The sequence below is a fragment of the Heptranchias perlo genome, chromosome 6 (assembly GCF_035084215.1).
Source record: "Heptranchias perlo isolate sHepPer1 chromosome 6, sHepPer1.hap1, whole genome shotgun sequence".
NCBI classification, from domain to species: domain Eukaryota; kingdom Metazoa; phylum Chordata; class Chondrichthyes; order Hexanchiformes; family Hexanchidae; genus Heptranchias; species Heptranchias perlo.
In genome coordinates this window covers 47,229,278-47,251,682 of record NC_090330.1, presented here as the reverse complement: position 1 = coordinate 47,251,682, position 22,405 = coordinate 47,229,278, and the positions used below count along the sequence as shown (strand labels likewise).

Below are 22,405 nucleotides of genomic sequence, written 5' to 3'. Positions count from 1 at the left end.
AAGAGAACATAATGTTCAGTGGTGAGAAAGAGTTATTACAACGTTAGCATGATCAATGAGATGAAGTGCTGAACTGATTGCTATTTGTTTCTATTTGTATTATCCAGGAGTGCCAGTTTTTCCCAGTCTATACAGTTGCCTGGATCCACAAAGAGAGATGGAGACATAACTGCACAAAAGTTATCACAAGGTTATTCACATTGTGTCAATGGGGTCAGTGGGCAAATCCATGGCTTTCATAGTTTACCAAAACCAGCAAAACAACATATGGAGCAAAGAGACACCATTGCTTATGATTTGCCTAGGAGTCTGGGATCTGATGGTGTGGTCAAATTTGGCTCACCTGGGTTAGACAATGATGATGAAGAGGTGTACACGTATAACACTCCCAATAGCACTCTGTGTAGACGGCTTAGTGAGATTTCCACAGACTCCTACGACGTTCCGTCAACACCTGTGTCCATCTACCAAATTCCAAGGACATTCACCTTTGACAAAAACCACAACACGCTAGCCACGGGTTCTGGTGACTCGGCAGCTGCGCCTCCTCCACGGCCACCAAAGCCTGCACAGATAGATCGGAAGCCAGAATGGAGTAGCCCCAAGCAGTGTACTCGCAATGGCAAAGGTAAACAAGCAGCATCTGCAGCAACAATCCCTAGAAGGAACACACTTCCAGCAGTAGATAACAACAGGCTTCACAGAGGTAATGACTTGAAATCATAAGTAACATATTTTAAAATACTGTGCACTGTAAAGCTCCAGATGTATCATCTGCTGACTGGCAGCTTCTGAATTGAAGTTCCATCTCTTCACCATGATGTTGTATATAACTCCTCCTGACCGATGATCACAGTGGCACCCCTGGAGTAGCCCATGGTCTACCCGGTTCCAGCTTAACTCTAAAATGAACAAAAAGCAAAAAACCTCAGATGCTGGAATTTTGAAATCGAAGCAGAAAATGCTGGAAACACTCAGCAGGTCAGGAAGTTTCTACAGAGAGAACATAGGAGTAAATCCTTCAGGTGTGGACCTTTTGTCAAAACATTGACCTGCTTAGTGTTTCCAGCATTTTCTGTCTTTGACTCTAAAATGGATCTTAACGTACTACAGAGATGAGACTGAAGGCCTACGACATCAGTATTTTTACACATTCCAGAGCTCAAAATCCAGCTATGCAGATACATACAGGGTGGCTAGCAGTGTGATAATGATGTAGCAGTGTGATAATGATGTGGCAGTGTGATAATGATGTGGCACTATCCCGCTCTTTCCTGAAAACAAACGATATGGATAATGACATTATGGTAATGCAGTGTACTGGGGCTTCCTATGTGCAACTATACAGAATGGAAGAATGCAGGTTTAAGACCCAATCATTGAGTTCCAGATCTCTGCTTTACATCTTTAGGAAAGTACCAAGTAAGGCCAATGTCTTCCTGCAGGGAGGGAATATCAGAGCAGCTATCTCTAGCAGGCCACTCGTATACCTGTGGATGGTCAGGTGAGAGTGGCATTGGTGGCAGCCTACAAGCAGGTCAATGCGTTGCCTTCATGGTCCCAGAAGGTGTGTAGCCATGGGAAACCTGTAAGGAAGAAAAAACAGAAAATTAGGGGTCTACAATACCGACAAACAGAATGGACTGACATTTACATTGCGCTGATACCAGTGCCAAGCCACTTTGAAAGCCAGATCTAGAGGGGCAAGTATTATACTATACCACTGGGAATTTCCTCGGGGGGTTCTACAGGGTAATTGCAGCGGCCAATCGGTGGAAACCCTGGATAGGCTGCGTAAACGGGGTTCCCGCTGACCTTCCGTCAAAGTTACAACTGCCGATCAGGAGAACCTCTGAGGTAATTCCCAATATATGAGTCTTTTGTAATACGTTGTTTCAAGATCTATTTGCAACATATTCAGAAGTTCAGTAGAAGGCTTCTCACTTTAACCAGCAAAAACAGGTGTACAATTGCATTGCTACTTGATTCCTAATTTTATATAATTATTACTTGTTGTGGTTTAATGTCAGAAATCCTGTTTCATGTTTAAATATATGTTTTACAATATAGAGGTAATTTTCTGAGTCTCACCCCCCAGCAACAAATATCAAAAATTTGGGCTTGCACTGCACAGGATTTTGCAATTGATGGTTGGACTTGAATTTCCAATGTGGAGTTAAATTTCCGATTTGCGCTGCTGGCGAGTGAACATGAAGTCAGAAAATTCCCCTTTATATGAAGAATAGCTGAATCACTATATTCAGCTGAGTAACAACATAATCCCATTTCTCTAATGATTTAGTCATCTGTAAAATGTCTTCCAACCAGTGTTTCTATTTTCCCAGCTTCTTCATGTGAAACATACGATTATCCCTGTCATGCCACGAATAATGAAGGCCACTCCATGGAGTCTGTTAATGACGGATTCAGCTCTTACTTGGTAAGAAACATAAAGAAATGAGATTTTTACAGCCCAGTGGATGTTTGCACATTATATTAATTGTAATGGATTGATATCCTGAACTTGTCTGTATCTTTGGCAAACATTACCTTGTATTTTGCTGTAATGTTGCTTGTCCTACATGCAATATTTACTGAATGTTTGCAATTCCATCATTCCTCCAACTTGATCATGAAACACCTGCTCCTCTTTGGATTGCTCACCTTGACACAAATCTGCCTCTGTACAGTATTACATAAGAAACAAGAACTGACTAATCAATCCAAAGTGCAGTATGTTCCATTTCCTTTTTCACTCACTCTCACACACACACTCTCTCCATTTCTCTCGTAAACATATTAGGCTGGAAATTCCTGTTTCTGATATTAATGGATGAACACTTAAGGCAATCCTGTATTTGCTTTTTTTAATAGAGACATTGACCCATTTAGAATAAATGAGCAGATGCATCTGTCAAATTAGCAGGCAGATAAATGTCATTTGACTTTGTTATATATCTGTATACTAATATTGGCAGCAGTAATTTCTAGGCTTCTTTCTTTCTTTCTTTCTTTCTTTCTTTCTCCTTTTCTCTTCTTTCTTTCCTTCCCCCAACTCACCCTCCTTACTTCCCATTACCATCTTGTCAAACCATGTGCCTCCAAACCTTGTCCCCACATCCCATATATTTCTGTTGTTGGCCTGCAAGCTCCCCTCCATATTCTGTTCCTGGTCCATCCCATGTGCCACATTTCCTGATGTTATGAATTAATGGATTCATTTGTTGTTGCTTTACAATAAAATTGCACAATTAGGAGGTCATAACCTCCCCAATGTCTGCATCCTGCTGTTGCTCCATCTGCCAGACACTTGCCTGATGCCACAACAGTAGGATTCCTGATTTCATGATTTCTGACTCAAGAAATGGATGAAAGGAAGAGATATATTGGGTGGTTAAATTATATGACCTGCAAGAGGCACAAAGAAAAACAAACACCAAATCAAGATCAGGAGGGGTGATTGGAGGCTTTATCAAAGAGATAGGTTTTACGGAGGGCCATTAAGGAGGAGAGGGAGGTGGAGAGACACTGGGATTAATGGAGTTGATAGAGTATGGGGCCTAATTGGCTGAAGGCAGAGCCATAAATGGTGGAGTGAAGGGTGAGAAGGATGCTCAAGAGGCTGGAGTCAGAGGAAAGGATGAGTTTGAGGGTGGAGGTTGTAGGACTAGAGGAGGCGACAGAGATAGGGAGGTGCATGGCCTTGGAGGAATTTAAACACAAGGATGAGAATTTATAAATTTGAGAGATTGAGGAACTATGAGCCAGTGTAGGTCATGAAGGATAGTGATAATGGATGAATGAGACTTGGTGCGCAACAGCATATGGGCAGCAGTTTTGGATGAGCTTAAGTCAACAGTGGGTGGAGGAGAGGAGGCTGACCTGGAGAGCATTGGAATATTCAAAGACATGAATGAAGGTTTCAGTGGCAGGTGGGCTGAGTTTAGGGCAAGCTGGTTGATGTTACGGAGGAAAGGGTAAAAAGTCTTTGGCCTCGATATTAACCCCACCCCCCACGATGTGTGGAAGAGGGTCTGTGAGGAGGGGAGTTAAAAATTTTTAAAACTGGAAACATGTCCCCAACCTGCCGCGTACGTACTCATTGTCATTTTTACAGTGGCGGGTAGCGGGCCAAGCCTGATTTAAATTTAACAGTTGCTGGCCGGGTTTTCCAAGGGCTCGGGAAGACTGGCAGCGAAATGGAGGCCGGAGTTGCCGGCTTCAGAAGGTAAGTGCGTTTTACAGTACTCCTTGTGGGCCAGGAGGAGCAGGAGAGCTCCCACTGGCCCTTCAAGGAAGCTATCAGCCTCCCCTCTGCCGATCACGACTTCTCTGTCCCCCGTTACTGCTCTCTTCCTCCCTCCGAACCAAGCCCCAATTTGTAGCTCTATCCCCGCTGATTGAAACATCATTAATAACAGCACGGAATCTGAACCAGGAAGTGTAAGTTAGAATAGTGAATTCAATGTCAAATCAGGTACAGAAAGTGAAATAAAGAGAGGGAAACAAAGATTGAATTAAGAGACAGAAAGAAAAATGTATTTAATTTTTTTTTAAATGTCCAACAACAATTAAAATCTGAAGGATTAAGGCTTACCACGCGTTAAAATGGTAATTAGACTTGAAATGACTTGACTTAACTTTTATTGGTGAGTTTAGCCCATATCTATCAGGTAAGTACAGGAATTTCACAGCGTTCAATTCATTTGAACGGAGAGCCAGCTGGCAAAATGCCGTATTCGTGCAGTTTTCGGAGGACCATCGCATCTAGTACAGCAACCTCCTGATTTCCACGTTTAACTGTGCATGTGCGGTCGCCGGAACATATGAACATAAGAAATAGGAGCTGGAGTAGGCCAATCGGCCCCTCGAGCCTGCTCCGCCATTCAGTAAGATCATGGCTGATCTGATCCTAACCTCAAATTTAAATTCATGTCCAATTTCCTGCCCGCTCCCCGTAACCCCTAATTCCCTTTACTTCTAGGAAACTGTCTATTTCTGTTTTAAATTTATTTAATGATGTAGCTTCCACAGCTTCCTGGGGCAGCAAATTCCACAGACCTACTACCCTCTGAGTGAAGAAGTTTCTCCTCATCTCAGTTTTGAAAGAGCAGCCCCTTATTCTAAGATTATGCCCCCTCGTTCTAGTTTCACCCATCCTTGGGAACATCCTTACCGCATCCACCCGATCAAGCCCCTTCACAATCTTATATGTTTCAATAAGATCACCTCTCATTCTTCTGAACTCCAATGAGTAGAGTCCCAATCTACTCAACCTCTCCTCATATGTCCATCCCCTCATCCCCGTAAGTTGCTGTCTGATTTGCACGTGAATAACGGTGAGCACTGTTAGCCTCACCATTATTTTTACAGCAAAATTCGGACCATTAGGTTTCAAATTTAAGAGAAAAAACTTGCAGCACTTACAGCACCTTTTATATTCTCAGGAAGTCCCAAAATGCTTCACAGCCAATGAAGTACTTGTGTAGTCACTGTTGTAATGTAGACCAGTTTGTACGCAGCAAGGTCCCACAAACAGCAATGAAATAAATGACCATAAAATCTGATTTTTTTAGTGGTGGTGGCTGAGGGATGACTGTTTGCCAGGCGAATTTCCCTGCTCTTCTTTGAAATAGTAGTGTGCGATCTTTTATGTCCACCTGAGAGGGCAAACTGGGCCTCAGTTTAACGTCTCATCCAAAATACAGCAGCTCCAACAATGCAGCACTCCCTCTCTACTGCTTAGGTGCTTATGTCTCTGGAGTGGGGCTTGATCTTCTGACTCAGAGGCAAGTGCTCCACTGAGCCAAGTCTGACACTTCCAGAAAAACTAACTGAATTATGGATCCTGATCACAAAATACTAATAAAAATTCTGAAATCCGATGTGATAAAAAGGAATTTAACTTATCCAGTCACCTTGAAGCAGTGGCTTTGGTCATCTATTTTCATTCAGGGATGTTTCTCAGTTATAGAATTATAGACTCTTACAGCACAGAAGGAGGCCATTCAGCCCATTGTGCCTGTGCTGGTTCTTTGAAAGAGCTATCCAATTAGTCCCACTCCTCTGCTCTTTCCCCATAGTCCTGCAATTTTTCACCTTCAAGTATTTATCCAATTCCTTTTTGAAATCTGGATCTGGAATGCTTCCGCCACCCTTTCTGGCAGTGCATTCCAGATCACAACTCAGTGTGTAAAAATGTTTTTTCCTCATGTCACCTTTGGTTCTTTTGCCAATCACCTTAAATCTGTGTCCTCTGTTTATCAGAGGAAACATTTTCTCCTTATTTACTCTATCAAAACCCCTTATAATTGTTTTTGTACTCTTTGCCTCTATTTATAAAGCGAAGCATCCCGTATGCTTTTTTAACAGTTTTATCAACTTGTCCTACCACCTTCAAAGAATTGTGTACGTAAACCCCCATGTCTCTCTGTTCCTGCACCCATGTTATGTTGTACGTTGTTTTTGTAAGTTGATAGCTTTTTGGGGTTTGGCATGTATCTATCGTATTTAATTAAACTCTAATATTTCAAGCATATGCAGGAGCATCAGAAAATAACAATGGTCAGATGAATTACTAAAGTGTGTGAGATCCCTTATTGGTTTCTCTTTGTACGTACCAGCCCCAATCCAACTCTGAACCTTGTACACATTTTATTATACACCCAACCATTTATTATTTTGTTATTCTGGTAATCAGTTGAAATTCCTATGCACTTAATATAGAGTTGATCTTTTCACATGAACAAAGCAGTTTTGTAATGGGCTGCACTGTTCACTAGAGATTTCTCTGATCAAATGCAACCATCTTTACATGCCTATTTTTTGGCCATAGAGAATGACATAGAATGTACAGCACTGAAACAGGTCATTCGGCCCAACAGGTTCAGGCCAGTGTTTATGTTCCACACGAGCCTCCTCCTACCCTTCTTCATCTAACCCTATCAGAATATCCTTCTATTCCTTTCTCCCTCATATGTTTATGTAGCTTCCCCTTAAATGAATCTATACTATTTGCCTCAACTACTCCTTGTGGTAGCGAGTTCCACGTTCTAACCATTCTCTGGGTAAAGAAGTTTCTCCTAAATTCCCTATTGGATTTATTAGTGACTATCTTACATTTATGGCCCCTAGTTCTGGTCCCCCCTGCTAGTGGAAACATCTTCTCTATGTCTATCCTATCAAACCCTTTCATAATCTTAAAGACCCCTATCTGGTCACTCTTCAGTCTTTTTTCTAGAGTAATAAGCTCCAGCCTGTTTAATCTTTCCTGAAAGGTATAACCTCTTAGTTCTGGTATCATCCTAGTAAATCATTTTTCCACCTTTTCCGGTGCCTCTATATCCTTTCTATAATGTAATTCATTTGCTAATTACACACCAATTCTACAAGTTTATTAACGTCATCCTGTATTTTGTCACAATCCTCAGTATTAACTGTACTCCCCATTTTGCTGTAGTCTGCAAATTTTGAAATTGTACTTCCAATTACCGAGTGTAAATCGTTTATGTAAATAGTGAGCAACAGTGGTCCCAGCGCCAATCCTTGTAGAGCACCACTTCCTACCTTTTGCCAGTCTGAGTAACTACCTTTAACCCATACTCTCTGTTTTCTGTTATGTAGCCAGCTTGCTATCCATTCTGCTACTTGTCACCTGACTCACATGCTCTGACCTTAGTCATGAGTCTACTAATCAGTACCTTATCGAAGGCCTTTGAAAATCCAAATATATTACACCTACTGTATTACGTTTGACTACCCTTTCTGTTACTTCTTCAAAGAATTCAATAAGGTTGGTCAAGTATGACCTTCCCTTTTGAAAGCCGTGCTAACTATCCTTTATTATATTTTCGGTTTCTAGATGTCTTTCTACTACATCTTTGAGTAAGGATTCCATTATCTTTGCTACTACTGTCAAGCTAATTGATCTATAGTTCTCAGGACTTGTTCTATCTCCCTTTTTAAATATAGGAATCTCATTGCTGTCCGCTCGCCTTCTGGCACTATTCCCTTTTCTAATGAATTTTTCTACATATGTAATAATACTTCTTCTATCTCTTCCCTAACTTCTTTAAATACGCGCGGATGCATTCCATCCAGATCAGGGTTTTATCCTCTCTGAGTTTGATTAGTTTATCAATTATCTCCCCCCTTTCTACATTAAATGTCTTTATATCTTTTTTGATCTCTTCTACTAATGTCAGGAAGGATATACTTGCCTTAAGGGGATGCAACGAAGGTTCACTAGATTGACTCTTGGGATGAGAGGATTGTCCTAAGAGGAGAGATTGAGTAGAATGGGCCTATATTCTCTGGAGTTTAGAAGAATGAGAGGTGATCTCATTGAAATGTATAAAATTCTTAGAGGGCTTGACAGGGTAAATGCTGAGAGGTTGTTTCCCCTGGCTGGGGAGTCTAGAACTAGGTGTCATAGTCTCAAGTTAAGGGGTCGGCCACTTAGGACCGCGATTAGGAAATATTTCTTCACTCATAGGGTTGTGAATCTTTGGAATTCTCTATCCCAGAGAGCTGTGAATGCTCAATCATTGAGTATATTTAAGACTGAGATTGATGGATATTTGGACACTAAGGGAATCAAGGGATATGGGGATAGGGCGGGAAAGTGAAGTTGAGATAAAAGATCAGCCATGATCTTACTGAATGGCGGAGCAGGCTTGAGGGGCCGCATGGCCTACTCCGGTTCCTATTTCTTATGTGATGCCCACCAACGTTCCCTCTAATTCTTTTCGGCCATGTGTGGAATGAATTTGGGTTTGTGCACCGATATAAAGGCAGTGTGCGCCACCGTAAAAAAAAATCACAACTTTGAATAGAACATCTTTTTAGAAAACATTATTCAGGGTAAATAACAAACAGAACAAATGTACAAAATAATGGATAATTGTACCAATTTAATGTTATAATGGCTGATAAATTTATATAATTTATGAAATGTGGGTGATGCTGACAAGGCTGTATTTATTGCCCATCGCTGGTTGAACTGAGAGTCAACCACGTTGAGTGAGACTGGATTCATGTGTAGGCCAGACCAGCCAGCGATAACAGGCTCTCTTCCCTGAAGGACATTAGCGAACCAATTGACTTTTTACAACAATCCGGCAGCTTCCACGGTCTTTTTCTGATACCAGGCCACAAATGATCAGATTTATTGAATTCAGTTTTACAATTTGCCCTGGTGAGATTTGAGCTCGCAACCTCTGGGTTGTTGGTCCAGCAACCGAACCACTGCAGTACTGTCTAGACTCTTGACATTTTGAAGTTTGGACGTTGTGATGTCTGTGTTTGCTGTGACCTCCCCCCACCCTCAACACCCTCCATCCCAAAAAGTTATGCCAGCCTGCCCCTTACCAGTGCTTGCTGCAGTCTCTATACTACAGCCACATTCAACAGTACCATCCTGCAAATGCAGACATTAAAGTAAACAAATCCACAAAGTAGACTTCAATCCTGTGCAGTCATTCTGTAAAGTGTAGGAAAGATTTTGAATGCTTATAAGCAGTTGTCTAAAAGCTTGGTTCCCCTGAGATTCAACTAATAGCAAGGACAATTTGATCATTATTGTTGGCACAGGGAACGACGAAATGGAGCAAACTTGGCAACTGCCAAGTAATCATAATCACTGGCATCTGGAGTCGTACAAAGTGAAAATAGCCTTCAGCGGTGGTGTAAAACGGGGCATCAATGGAAAAGAGAATTGGGCGGGGTGTAAAACGGGTTGCAGATCTGCTAATGCCGCTTTTGCGTTAGAAGGAAAAACCAATTTCACGGCCCTAGATATTAGTCGTCATACTAACAGGTCCTAAAGTAACTTGAACAGAGGAGAGATTTGGTGTAATCTAGAATTGCAATAGTATTTTTTCAAAATGATGTTTATAATTGTAAAACCACTTGGAAGAAGTTGATATACTCTAATTAAAGCTGAGTTGCGAATCTCAAAGTTTCTACTGTGGAGCAGGCTATTCTAATTGGGCCTACCCAAAAGGACCTCAGTGCAGGGCTGTTGTTTCTTCATATATTTGACCCACTGACTCTGCTGCAGTCAATGTTGCCTCACCTCTTAAAGGAAATTGATGAGGTAATTGTCTAGCAGCTGGGTCAGAAACCATTAAGTCTGTCACCATATTAGATTCTGCACATCAGTGGAAACTGCAGTTCAAACTCAGGCTCCAGACTCTCTCGGGAAAGATGCTACATCTGGAACTGCCAGCCTTTCAGCAATGCTAATTCCTGGAGTAAAGCTGCAATGATACACACCTTATTTTTCTGAAGCTTTAGTCGCTGCCATTCCTCAAGTACAGCTCGTAGCTTCTCTATTTTCAGTCTTTGTTCCTCTAACCTCTTCCTCCGATCTTCCGCCTGTTTCGCACTTCATGCCGACATTATCAGTACAACGCTCCTGTCCAGCCCAACTTTAACTCCCGCCCTTGCCGCAAAGTAATTGGTAGCTGACGTGACCTCAGCAGCATCTCCACCAGAAAGCACTAGTTTGGTGCGCAGACGGAATGATTACGTGCGCGGTGCACAACAAACTGTTCCCACTAAACCGCGCATGCGTTAGTCTCCCGGGTAAATACTGAGGCAAAGTAATTATTTAATATTTCTGCCATTTTTCTGTCATTTCTTGTGAGTTTATAATGTGTATCCCTCAATGGCCCTATCCCTATCCTGATTTTTCTTTCGTTACTTATGTGTCTGTAGAATACTTTCCTATTTCTTCTTATATTCCTATTTGGGTTGCTCCAATCAGTTTGAATCTGTCTGCTTATCTATTCAATTGCCACTTTGCACCTGCAATTTATCAAACCTTTCTGTCTATTTTCATGTCCCTCTTTTAAACTGAAGCAATTTGGTCATTGCAAGAAATTGAAGATAAATTATTTTATTTTACTGGTTTTCCAGAGTGGCAAATCTAAACACATTAATAAAACAAAGTTATACAGGATATATTCAAACATATCTAATTATGCTTTTTGAAAGAAGTTGAAACAAAATTGTCGTGTTTTCACAGAGAACAAAATTCACAGCATCCCGCTCAGAAAGTGTGGAATCTGAGGACAATTATGTGCCAATGAACCCAGGTTCCTCATCTCCATTTGTTACAACCACTGTAGATGGTCGCCAGGATGTCTACATACCAATGAGTCCTGGCCCCCACCACTTTGACTTCCCTGGATTCTCCTCAGCTACATTCCCCACCCGCAAAGGAAGTACAGCCTCCCTCTGCTACAAACCCAACTTTCATGCAGACTTGCTGCCACCTCCAGTCAACCGTAATCTCAAACCAGACAGAAAACGTGAGTTTTATCAGTTTCACGTGCATTTATCTGGAAAGTATTCCTTTTTTGTAACAATGTACAACTATGTTGTTTCAACATGTACTTTTATGGTGTTCAACACAGAACATAAACCATTATTTCATTACTTATAGGTCTGGTTACAAGTAGAGATTTGTTGCAAGTAACGTAAGAGTTTCCCTTTTATAATTTGTTCTCTGGTGGGTGACGCTGGTAAGGCCGCATTTATCATCTTTATAAGGTGATGATGGGCCGCCTTCTTGAACCGCTCCATCCTGGTGGTGATGGTGCAGCCCAAAATGGTGTTAGTTAGGGAATTCCAGGATTTTCACCCAACAAGAATGAAAGAACGATGATATATGTGCAAGTCAGGATGATGTGTGACTTGGAGGGGAACTTAGGAGCTAATGATATTCCCATAATATCGCTACTCCTTCTCGGTGGTAAAGGTCATGTGACAGGGAGGTGCTCCCCCAGAGAGTTGCGTGATGCATCATTTGGTTTGACCTCAAAAAGGTGACTGGTGAAATTTTTGAGAACTGATGATTTCAGCATCTACTTTGAAACAATGCGAGATTTATTTGAAAATTTGGTATTTTGAGAGGTCAGAAAAAATTCAAGCTGGAGTGAACAAAAACAGTCTGAATTTGCCATTCGGAAACATAACTGTATTCTACATTTATCAGAGATTTTTATTTTCCAATTGCAGACATTCTTACAAAGGGTAATTGATCCTTTCTTGAGATTCTCAGTGCATGTATGTTTATATATATTGCACTTTTAGTATGCCGATTTTTGTGCTTCCTATTATTATTTAATTATAAGCAAATATATTAGTTCTTGTTTTATGTAAACTCTGGTCTGTGTTTAATATCCATCATTTTACAAGATCATAAGATACTTTTACGGATGAGGAAAGCATTCGGCCCTTCTTATTTGATCCATCCAGAAGGACCTTCCACACCCCCCATTGCTGCATCTAGTGGTTTCTTAAATGATTCCAGAGTTTTCTCCTCCACCTCTCTACCCTTAGAAAAATCAAGAAGTTTTTTCTTGTCTAAAGTTCATGTTGACTGCTGTTCACTAGGTGGTTGTTGTACAGATAATCAAGTTTACTCCTGATTGATTCCATTATTTTCCATGCAATTAAAGTAAGACTACTGGGTCTGTAGTTGCCTATGTCTGTTTTGTCACACTTACGTGAAATGGGGACCACATGAATCTGTTTCCAAACTACTGGTATTTCCCCAGTGACCAAGAGAGTTTGGTAATGTAGTGTGACACTGTTGAATCTAGTGAACAGATTACTACAACTGCGGTAATTGTTTAGCCTAAAGTATGCACCACAGCTAAAGGCAGATTTTTTAAAAAGGTACAGCTTCTACATCAAAGCAGAGAAAGGTTTGCTTATAGGAATCATTGTTAGACCATTGGGATAGAAGACCTTCTATAAAAATCCTAGATTGTAAGAATTCCAACAATATTTTCTGCAGGACATTTTATTTAGACAGAAAGTCAACCAATTTGAAAAGGCTAGTGTTAACATTGGTTTAAGTAATATTATACTCACCAATTATATAATTCAGGTTTATATTTCAGCCAAAGCAGGACCTTTGGAAACAAGAAACCACACAGTCATTGATGAGCTTCCCTTCAAGTCCCCCATTACCAGATCTTGGTCCAGGCCCGTGTAAGTGTTTGTTTTTAAAAAAAAATACAGTAGATAGTTGGAAGTAACTTACACATGATACAAGTAAACCTTTACTTCCTTCTACCTACAGACTGAACTTAATTGGTGCCAGTTACACAAATGTAATCTGTTCCCTTTATTTGGGAGATATTGAGATGGTTTATATTGGTTATTTTAATATATTCTAGGTACACAGCTGTGTCTTTTGGGGCAAGATTCACCCATTGATTTCTCCCTCCCTTTTACAGAAGTATTTGCCCTCTGCTTCGAATCTTTGCATTATGGCATGGCACAATCAGAAATGCGTGGGAAATTCGGTGGGGACTGAATGCACAATACGCTGCAATCGTGGTGTCATGACAAATATGTTTTGTTTTTTAATGCTGCAAAATAAGCTAAGGAATTAAAAACATGCAAGCCATACTGGTTTATGACATTAATAGAGAAACACCATGCCATTCGGCCAACCCTCTTCCCAGTAGTAACGCCTCCCGAAAGCAGCTTCTGAACAAGCTGGTCTTAGGTCTTAGATTGAACATAAGAACAGTGACACTGGGGGGTGCAGAAGTGAATCATTCTTTTCATATTTTCAGTCACACAATGATGAATAACAATTAATTCATCTGTTGCTTGGTGGGCAAGCCCATTTACCTATTTTTTTTCTCGTGGTCTTTACCTCTTGCGTCCATCTAGGCATCATTTCTATCCATCCAGCCAATTATGATAAACATTACAAATCAAAAAATTCCGCTCCACCTGCTACTGCAGTACCAACACAATCCATCCCCACACCCAACACTTTCACATCATAAAGAATTTAAGTGCAAAAGTGTATCACAAAAAGATTCATACAGCTCTCCTCACTTGCTCATGCACGAAAAATGGCAATACGTAGACACCAGAAATTAACAAGTTCAAAATACATTTATTCAAATTGCAGGGCATGATGGCGTTGTGTAAGTGTGGAACTCTTCTTACAATAGAAAGTGTTCATAAAGAAGCCTCCATCAACTTTCTTAGGGCTGGACTCAGTAACTAATTTTCCAGTAATAAGGAAGTGCTTTTATTAATGTTTTAGTCCATGAATGAAATTTGTTCTTTTATTGATTCCAGAGCTGCTGTAAACCCCATTTCTTCACAAAATTGCCGCCCCTTATCAACACAGAGTGTCACCAGCACTGACTCAGGAGACAGCGAAGAAAACTATGTTGCAATGGTAAGTAGTGAAAAAAAAACAATGCACTGCCCAGGAGTTCAGTTCCAAGTTGCAACTAACATAATTGAACAGAAGCAGGATACAATCCTAACATTGATTATACGAACATGTGAAAATGACGGACAGGAAAAGATGATCTGGTCCATTCAGCCTGTCTCACACAGTTGTAATGCCTTATGCATCAGCTGGAATGCATTGATCTTTTGCTTAAAATATATTGGAGAGATATAAATCTCTAATTATTCTTTTTATCACTGAAATCAGTTACTCTGCCTTCATTGTGTTGAAAACCATATATTTTTATTCAATTTACCTAAAAATAGCAGAATCCAATTTCTACCTCTCCAATGAATGCTGTGACGGGCAGTCCTGTTACCAGGAAGACTGGGAATGTTGATTATTTGTCCTTGGATTTCCAGCCTAGTTCACCTGGTCCTCATCGAAAGGTAAATCCTATAGTTTGTCTATTTCTGATTATCTGGTTTGGTTTTGTTATGTTAGTAAACATTGTAAATGTTTTCTGATTTAAATATGTCAGGTGTGCTCAGTTTGTCCCATATTCTCTTTTTCCCTCTGTCTCCCTTGTCGCCTCTTTTTTTTCTTTCGTGCAATTGAACAATTAGTTTTCAATCGTCTAAAATGGGCAGTCTTACTGAAAACTCAGATTGGCTACTTTGGGTGCACCAACCGATATGAATGACCATCATAAAATAGCAAACCTATTCTATATGTATGCAGTAGAGACATTTACTGTGTTGACCTGTGATAATGGGACAAAATTGCCATATTGTATTTCCAACCAGCCTTCCACATCCTCAGTGACATCAGATGAAAAAGTGGACTATGTGCAAGTGGACAAGGAGAGGACCCAGGCTCTACAGAGCACCATGCAGGAATGGACAGATGTGAGGCAATCCAGTGAGCCTCTGAAGAGCCTGAAATAGCAATACAATTGATAAACTGTGGAAAGACAAACTATGTACAATTCTGCAAAAATAATCTGGACTTGCTGGTACAAGATGATATGTCAGAATGAGAGAAGAGGTATTATTTCTTGAATTGCCTCAAAACCTTATAGGTAGCTTTCCATCACTTTTGATAAAAGCAGCCACTTTATTGTACCTGTTCAAACCAGAAAGCAATTCTTCCACTGGTTTACTCTTGGAACAATTCACAGGCATTACCTGAGGCAGGTTTCACAATCCTCAAAGTATTCATCACAACTAAATATCCATTGTTATCTTTTGCTAAAAAGCTTGTGCCCTGCAGTTTACCACCTGATAAGAGTAAAGAATAAGATAGTTAGCTATCTGGTTAGTTTCCTCCAATACAAGAAGGATTTTGAGAGAACCAACAATTTTTTGCCATACTGTTATTGGCAAGTTTGTGAACCTGCCTCCAGTGACAAGTCCATGACCAGTTATCCAAAGAATCCCATGGAAATTTGTAATACATTTTAAACACATCAGCAGAGCATTGCAAATCATGTACATTTAATCAGAACTGAAGCGTCATTGAATTATTTCAATACATTGATAATTGGCTGAAACAAACTATAAGGGATAGATTTTCAACTCACCACCCAGGCCTAAAACTGGTGTTGCAGATCAGCCGTCTGTTTTAGAAACTGCAAAATTTTCATTTCTGTTGATTTCAGTTTTATGTCTAGGCAGCAAGTTGAAAACCTACCTCTAACAACTGAAGGAGACCTGCCTCTTTGAATTTGAGGCAGTGGATCACAAATTAAGATTTCTACTCCTTCCATTTACTCTTCTATAATTATAGGGACATACTTCAAAAGAAATGACAGGACTCTCTAGAATTTTTGACAAGCATACCAGATGGAATCTCTAGTGTCTGTACAGCATGGAAAGCTATGAGTAGAGTCATCAGAAACAAAATCATGACTTCACAACTGATCAATGTAACTTTAATACACTTTCTGAAGATCATTTAAAAAACAGGGCGATAAACGTCTCCAGTCTTCTAAAATTCCCGAAAGAGGCATGTTTGTTTACTGTATTGAATTGAGACACTAGACAATCCAGGTGAAAAGTATTTGATATTTAATAAATAAACCATCCTTAGAATTAATGTAAAATGACAAACACGCTGTTTATGTACGGTGATATGATTTATTTTTCAAGTGGTGTCACTTACAAATCCTTCCGAACAAATTAAAAGGATTGCATCATTTTCCTCTACTCCAGCAAGGAAGAACCAAACAAATAGATTTGAAATAACTGCAGTGATGACTTGTTTCAAAATCTTTTGACAAGGTATAAAAATAAAGAATTTTTTTGCCAGTGCCATAAAAAGTTCCAGAAATGTATCTTTAGATTGTAAGTCTTTCACAAAAATATCCACTTAAAAGCAATTAACAATATTAGTTTTCATAATGTTGCAGTTAATGTAAAAATGTTATTTACTAATCAGTTGTGGTCCACTTCACAATCAAAACCTCATAAAATCACAAGTTAAAATCACAAATTGCTTCTTCATAATTTAAAAAAAATCATTTTTATTCCAATATATTTTGTAGTGGGGAGACAAACTGACAAAATCAGTGTTTTAAATCATAATTTAATCCTGTCCAGAGGATTTCAATAGGTTTTCACTATATAAGCAAATTTTCTATCGACTGTAAGACATACACTTACCCATAGGCTATGATCAGTGTCATTGCAGCTCACCAGCAGCCAGGGATTCTCTACATCAAATGGAAATGGGAGACTTTGAGCATAAATTCTCAAATCCCAGCAAAGTTTAGTCAAGAACGGGGGTAAGTGCTACAAAGCTAGCCAGAGGCGCAATGAGCTGATTGTATGCAATTTTCCAAAGTCAGCTAATTTGCATAATTATTCATGCCCCTCTGTAATTTCTATGACCTAGTCAAAATATGGCATTGCCAGAAACCATGGCACAAAGCCATCTCACCAACCAGGTGGGCAAAAGAAAAAGCTTATAAAAACTGCACAAAAGAAGATACAAGGATCCTTCATAAACAGTTGTTTGTCTTCCTCTGTCCATTTAAATCATCACTTTTGCATCCAACAGCTCTTTAGCAATCCTGGATACCCAATTGACTGCACATCTGGCATAAAGGCCGAGAGCATAAGAACATAGGAGTTGAAGTAGGCCATTGAGCCTCTTGAGCCAGCTCCACCATTCAATTAGATCATGGCTGATCTGTACCTCAATTCTATTTACCCGCCTTAACTCCATATCCCCTGATACACTTACCTAACAAAAATCTATCTCTCAGTCTTGAAAGCTTCAATTGTCCCAATATCCACAGCCCTTTGGGAGAGAGAGTTCCAGACTCCTACTAGCCTTTGTGTGAAAAAGTGCTTCTTGATTTCCCTCCTAAATCCCCTAGCTCTAATTTTATTATGTCCCCTCGTATTTGATTCCCATCAGAGGAAATAGTTTCTTTGCATCTACCCTATCGAATCCTTTTAACATTTTAAACACGTCAGTCAGATCACCCCTTAATCTTCCATACTCGAGGGAATACAAGCCAAGTTTATGCAACCTGCCTCATAATTTAACCCTCTAAGCCCTGGTACCATTCTGGTGAATCTGCACTGCACCCCTTCCCAGGCCCATATATCCTTCCTGAGGTGTGGTGCCCAAAACTGAATATAGTAGTCCAGGTGTGGGGTCTGACCAAAATTCTATACAACTGAAGCATAAATTCCTCCCCTTTCTATTCCAGACCCCTTGAGATGCAGGCCAACATTCGATTAGCCTTTTTGATTGCTTTTGCTGTCTACTCGCTTTAAATGACTTGTGTACTTGGACTCCCAAACCTCTTTGCTCCTCGACAGTTCCTAGTCTCTCACTATTTAGAAAATACTCCGCTTTAATCTTTCTTTGGTCCAAAGTGGCTGCCCTCTCAGTTGCCCATATTGAACTCCATTTGCCATAGTTTTACCCACTCACTTAATTTGCCTATGTCCCTTTGCAACTTCCTGCTCCCATCCACACTACTTGCTATCCGTCCTAATTTAATGTCATCCGCAAACTTGAATATATAATTCTCTATTCCTTCATCCAAGTCATTAATAAATATGATGAAAAGTTGAGATCAGATGCCTGGGGAACACCATTTGGAACTGCCAAGCTGAATGCATACCCTTTATCCCCACTCTCTGGTGGAAGTAGTAGGATCTTCTATTTGATATGATATCATATATAATATTGAAATTAAACTCTTGCTTATTTCTGGCAGGAGCGCCCTACATCAGTGATGACGTCCACCAAGAATGCGTTTGCATTATAAGCGAAGATCCAGCACAAGTACCTCTGCCTATGTTTACACTCCATTATGCCTGATCATGCAGTATAATAGAGCCAAAAATCCTAGCTACTTACTTCTGAAAAATCAAGCTAAATGTTCCAACCATTAGGTCTGAATGAGCAAAAAATCTAACTTATCTCTGAGTTGCCAACAACACATTCTGATGACATTTCCACTTCTATTCAGTCCAGATTAATAGTAAAGTAAATTATTCAAATACTGTTCCACCATTTGAGAATCATAGGTAAAAATTAAATATTGCAGAACTAAAATAAACTTGCTGCTGGAAGTTACAGGATATATTGTAGTTCATTTCAATGTTTTCAATATTTAAAGAATAAAATAAAATGAGGAAGGTAAACAGAAGCTTACAGGAGACACAGTCGCTCTTTTCAGCAGAGCTGGACTCAAAAGTTGGAGTGGTTTGAATTCCAACCTTATAATTTGAACTCCAGTCTTGTAATTGGAACACATTTTGGCCTCTCGAAAGGAGTCTCACCCCTCCTTGCTGGGTTGGTCATCGTGCAGAGAACCGTGCTTTCTCTCCAGAGGAAGAAAAATACTAAGACTTCGTGCCTTGCTGCAGAGCTCCATGTCTTGTCAACTAATCATGGAATAGCATTCAAGGTGGCCATGGAGAAATGGAGCCCAGTCTGTCCTCCGTCTCAGTCAAAGGGATAACTGCCAGTCGAAAGTAGAATCATACAGCACAGGAGGAGGCCATTCGGTCCACCGTGCCTGTGCTGGCTATTTGAAAGAGCTATCCAATTAGTCCCACTCCCCTGCTTTTTCTGCATAGTCATGCAAATTTTTCTTTTTCAAGTATATATCCAATTCCCTTTTGAAAGTTACTATTGAATTTGCTTCCACCATCCTTTCAGGTACTGCATGCCAGATCATACCAACTCGCTGTGTATAAAAAAATTCCTTTCTCCTCTGGTTCTTTTGCCAAATATCTTATATCAGCAGTCTCTGGTTACCGACCCTCCTCCCAATAGAAACCACTCTTAATTTTGAACACCTTTATTAAATCTCCACATAACTGAAGTAGTAGGAAATGTGGCGCTGACATTTCCTCATTCTGTCAGATATTTGATCCTGATTCATACAACTGTACTTTACTTAATTTGGAACATTTTGTAAACAAGCACCTAGCGTTCTCCATTTCTGGAACAAAAGGAATGAATTCAAGCAAGTCACAAACACAGTTACAATGATCAAAAGTAACTGCTAATATAGCCTGTTTTATGTTATGATTTAACAGATTCATTGTTCATCAATTTGATGCTTCAAGGCTTTTTACTTTACATGAACTATAGTTTGATCAATTATATTGTTCCTGTAGGGGAGGCAGAGAAACATAAAACTTTTTTTAAACTATATATAAAATGCAGATTTAAATTGTGCTCTGGTTTTTAAGTTTGTTTTTTCCCCTTAACACAGGAATGCAGGTGTACTATAGTAAGTATGTAAGTAAAGCAAGGTTATATCATGTGGAACAAGTCTGAGTGTGTTAAAAGCTGTAAGACTCAATATGTACTATTTGTATTTACTGCACAAATAGGATCATTTGCTTATGTAATTCCTTGGCATCCACAAGTACTTCTGATAATCTTTGAATGCTGTTCTGACCCCAGGCAGATGTAGATATTCATAGAAATGCATACTACTGGAAACTCAGGACTGTCTTGGAATCTTAAACTATGAATATTTAGAATTACATGTTGCGCTATCACAAGATGTGCTATTCTCTGTTGAAGGATTGAATTTCAAAGGTCTAAAGGAATTAATAGAGATTCACAATGGAGATTAGTGGGACACAGTTTGCCCACAAGTGAGAACCTCATAAATCATGAATGACAAAATCACAAATGGCTAATGAAGGTTTTATTCACAAGTGCTATAAACTTATTATCCTACTTCTGTCCATTGTATTATTTATACCACAGGTAATTTATTATAAGTGTGTTGAAATCAGTTAAATGCTGATGGCGGTTAAACTGCTTTACAATGTCACTAAGCCACCAGAGCAGTCATTAGGACACCATAGAGAGTATTTTTTCCACTGTAGAATGTATAATTATTTTTTATTTAATGAAAATGTTGTCAGTGTCTGTGGTATAAATGTAGCAATTATAAATAAAAATTAATGTGAAAAATGTACATATTTGGTTAAAAAATCATAAACCTGAATTTGCAGTAAGCACTCATCACTGTCCTGCATTGCTTTACTGCATGTGACGCTGTATATACAAAGATTGCACATCAATACACCTAAGGAGATATTCACAACTTTTTCTTTTGCAGTATTAGCATTTGAAATTTTTACATTGGGTAGATCATTCTCTCCAGAAATAATAATGAAATACTATTTAAATAAGGACCAAAGTGCAATGCTTTTGTATAATAATTTATTGCAATTTTGACTGTTAAGATCCATTTTTGACATTGCATCAAGGCAGCAATGAAATCAAACACAAGATTAAAGAAGTCCTTCAATTTCAGCTTGTGACCAAAATATTCATAGTAGGCACCATCATCAATGTACACATTACTCAGTAACTGAAAAAACATGAAAAAAACTACACTGCATTATTGCATAAAATATAACACAATTACTATTTTTCAGGCTGCTTAAGGTTCTGATAATAAGCCTCTGTGCCATTTCATTACACAATTTGCTTTCTTGATTCTGTATACTTTATGGACAGCATTGTGATGTGAAGTGAAAATAAACCTCAGTGCTGAAAAGATTAATTGACTGTGTTATAACTCCATAAACTACATGCATATGGAGACAAGCTAGTTTGTTTCCTCATACAACACTTGAATCTGAGCATGAGTAGAAGTAGTGGAAGAGATTTATGTAAACAAAAGACATTTTGGAAAGTGGCCTTGAAGAACATCTGGCTGGGGATGCTGGCCTTTGGATGAGATGTTAAAGTGAGGTTCCATCTGCAGTATCCCAGCAGTTCTAGTGATTATTAAGAGGTCCAGTGGCACTATTTGAAGAGTTCTTTGGGTATCCTGGCTAAAACTCTTCCCAGGCAATACCACCAAAAACAGAGAAACTAGTCATTCATCTTGTTGCAGGTTGTGATCTTAATTCATTCTTTGGGAAGCTCTGAGACATTCATGTTCGATATGATGAGATAAATGCAAATCTTTCAATAGCAATTCAGAATTGTACTAGTGAATTGTGATTATTTTTTTTCTGCAAGTGAAATTTTATTTAACGCTGTATTTACAATTTTTGTATACTATGGCATAGATATCTATTTTTTGTTACCAAATTTTTGCTAGGTTTCTCTATTTTCTATTTAACATTGCAAAGAAGATTGATTCTGATGTACAGTACACAATAGGAAAACAATTTTTAAAATTGAAAAATGTTTTTTTAATATTATTTGATGTCATGGGATGGCATTTCTGGTTTCGTTCCACAATTTCCCGGTGTAACTTTGGTGGAAAGCTTGGAGAAATGGCCATTTTTCCTCTGGTTTCCACCGATCTTCTGCCAGAGTTACGGCGGGAGATCAATAGAAGCCCATGAAAATTACTGGCACATGAGCCAAGCAGAAGCCGCTCAATTTAGTCGTCTCTTGACTCATCCCCAATTATTAATTATAGCGAATTGGGAATGGCAGCTTGCACTTAAATTGGTTCCTTCTGCCAAATACGTCCATAAGATCATTTCAGCTAAGTTTCAAGACTGGGCTATACAAATTATATACCATAACAATTAAAAGAAAAATACCCAGGTAGACGCATTAGGATCTGAACGTTTGGGTATTCTGCACATGAAAGAGAGACATTCCATATTGATTCATAGTGTTTCCACTGGGAAAAAGTAAAAGTAAAATTAGTACTGAAACTAGTAA

At 39.3% G+C, this 22,405-nt stretch overlaps 1 protein-coding gene across 2 annotated transcripts in view; it reads left to right on the top strand.

Moving 5' to 3' along the window:
- Positions 1-21,258, top strand: part of gab2 (GRB2-associated binding protein 2) — a 312,357-nt gene extending 291,099 nt beyond the window's left edge. Inside the window, exons 5-12 of one of the 2 annotated variants that reach the window (XR_010963264.1) lie at positions 108-706; positions 2,346-2,440; positions 11,030-11,315; positions 12,915-13,005; positions 14,119-14,221; positions 14,545-14,667; positions 15,025-15,265; positions 18,456-21,258. Coding sequence is in view for 1 of the 2 variants with exons in the window: in XM_067986246.1 (XP_067842347.1) it covers positions 108-706; positions 2,346-2,440; positions 11,030-11,315; positions 12,915-13,005; positions 14,119-14,221; positions 14,545-14,667; positions 15,025-15,165 (1,438 nt within the window). In the remaining variant the exon portion in view is untranslated. Of the gene's footprint in view, positions 1-107; positions 707-2,345; positions 2,441-11,029; positions 11,316-12,914; positions 13,006-14,118; positions 14,222-14,544; positions 14,668-15,024; positions 16,680-18,455 lie in introns of those variants that run through there. The other variant, XM_067986246.1, reaches the window with a different exon arrangement.
- The last annotated feature ends 1,147 nt before the right edge of the window (positions 21,259-22,405 follow it).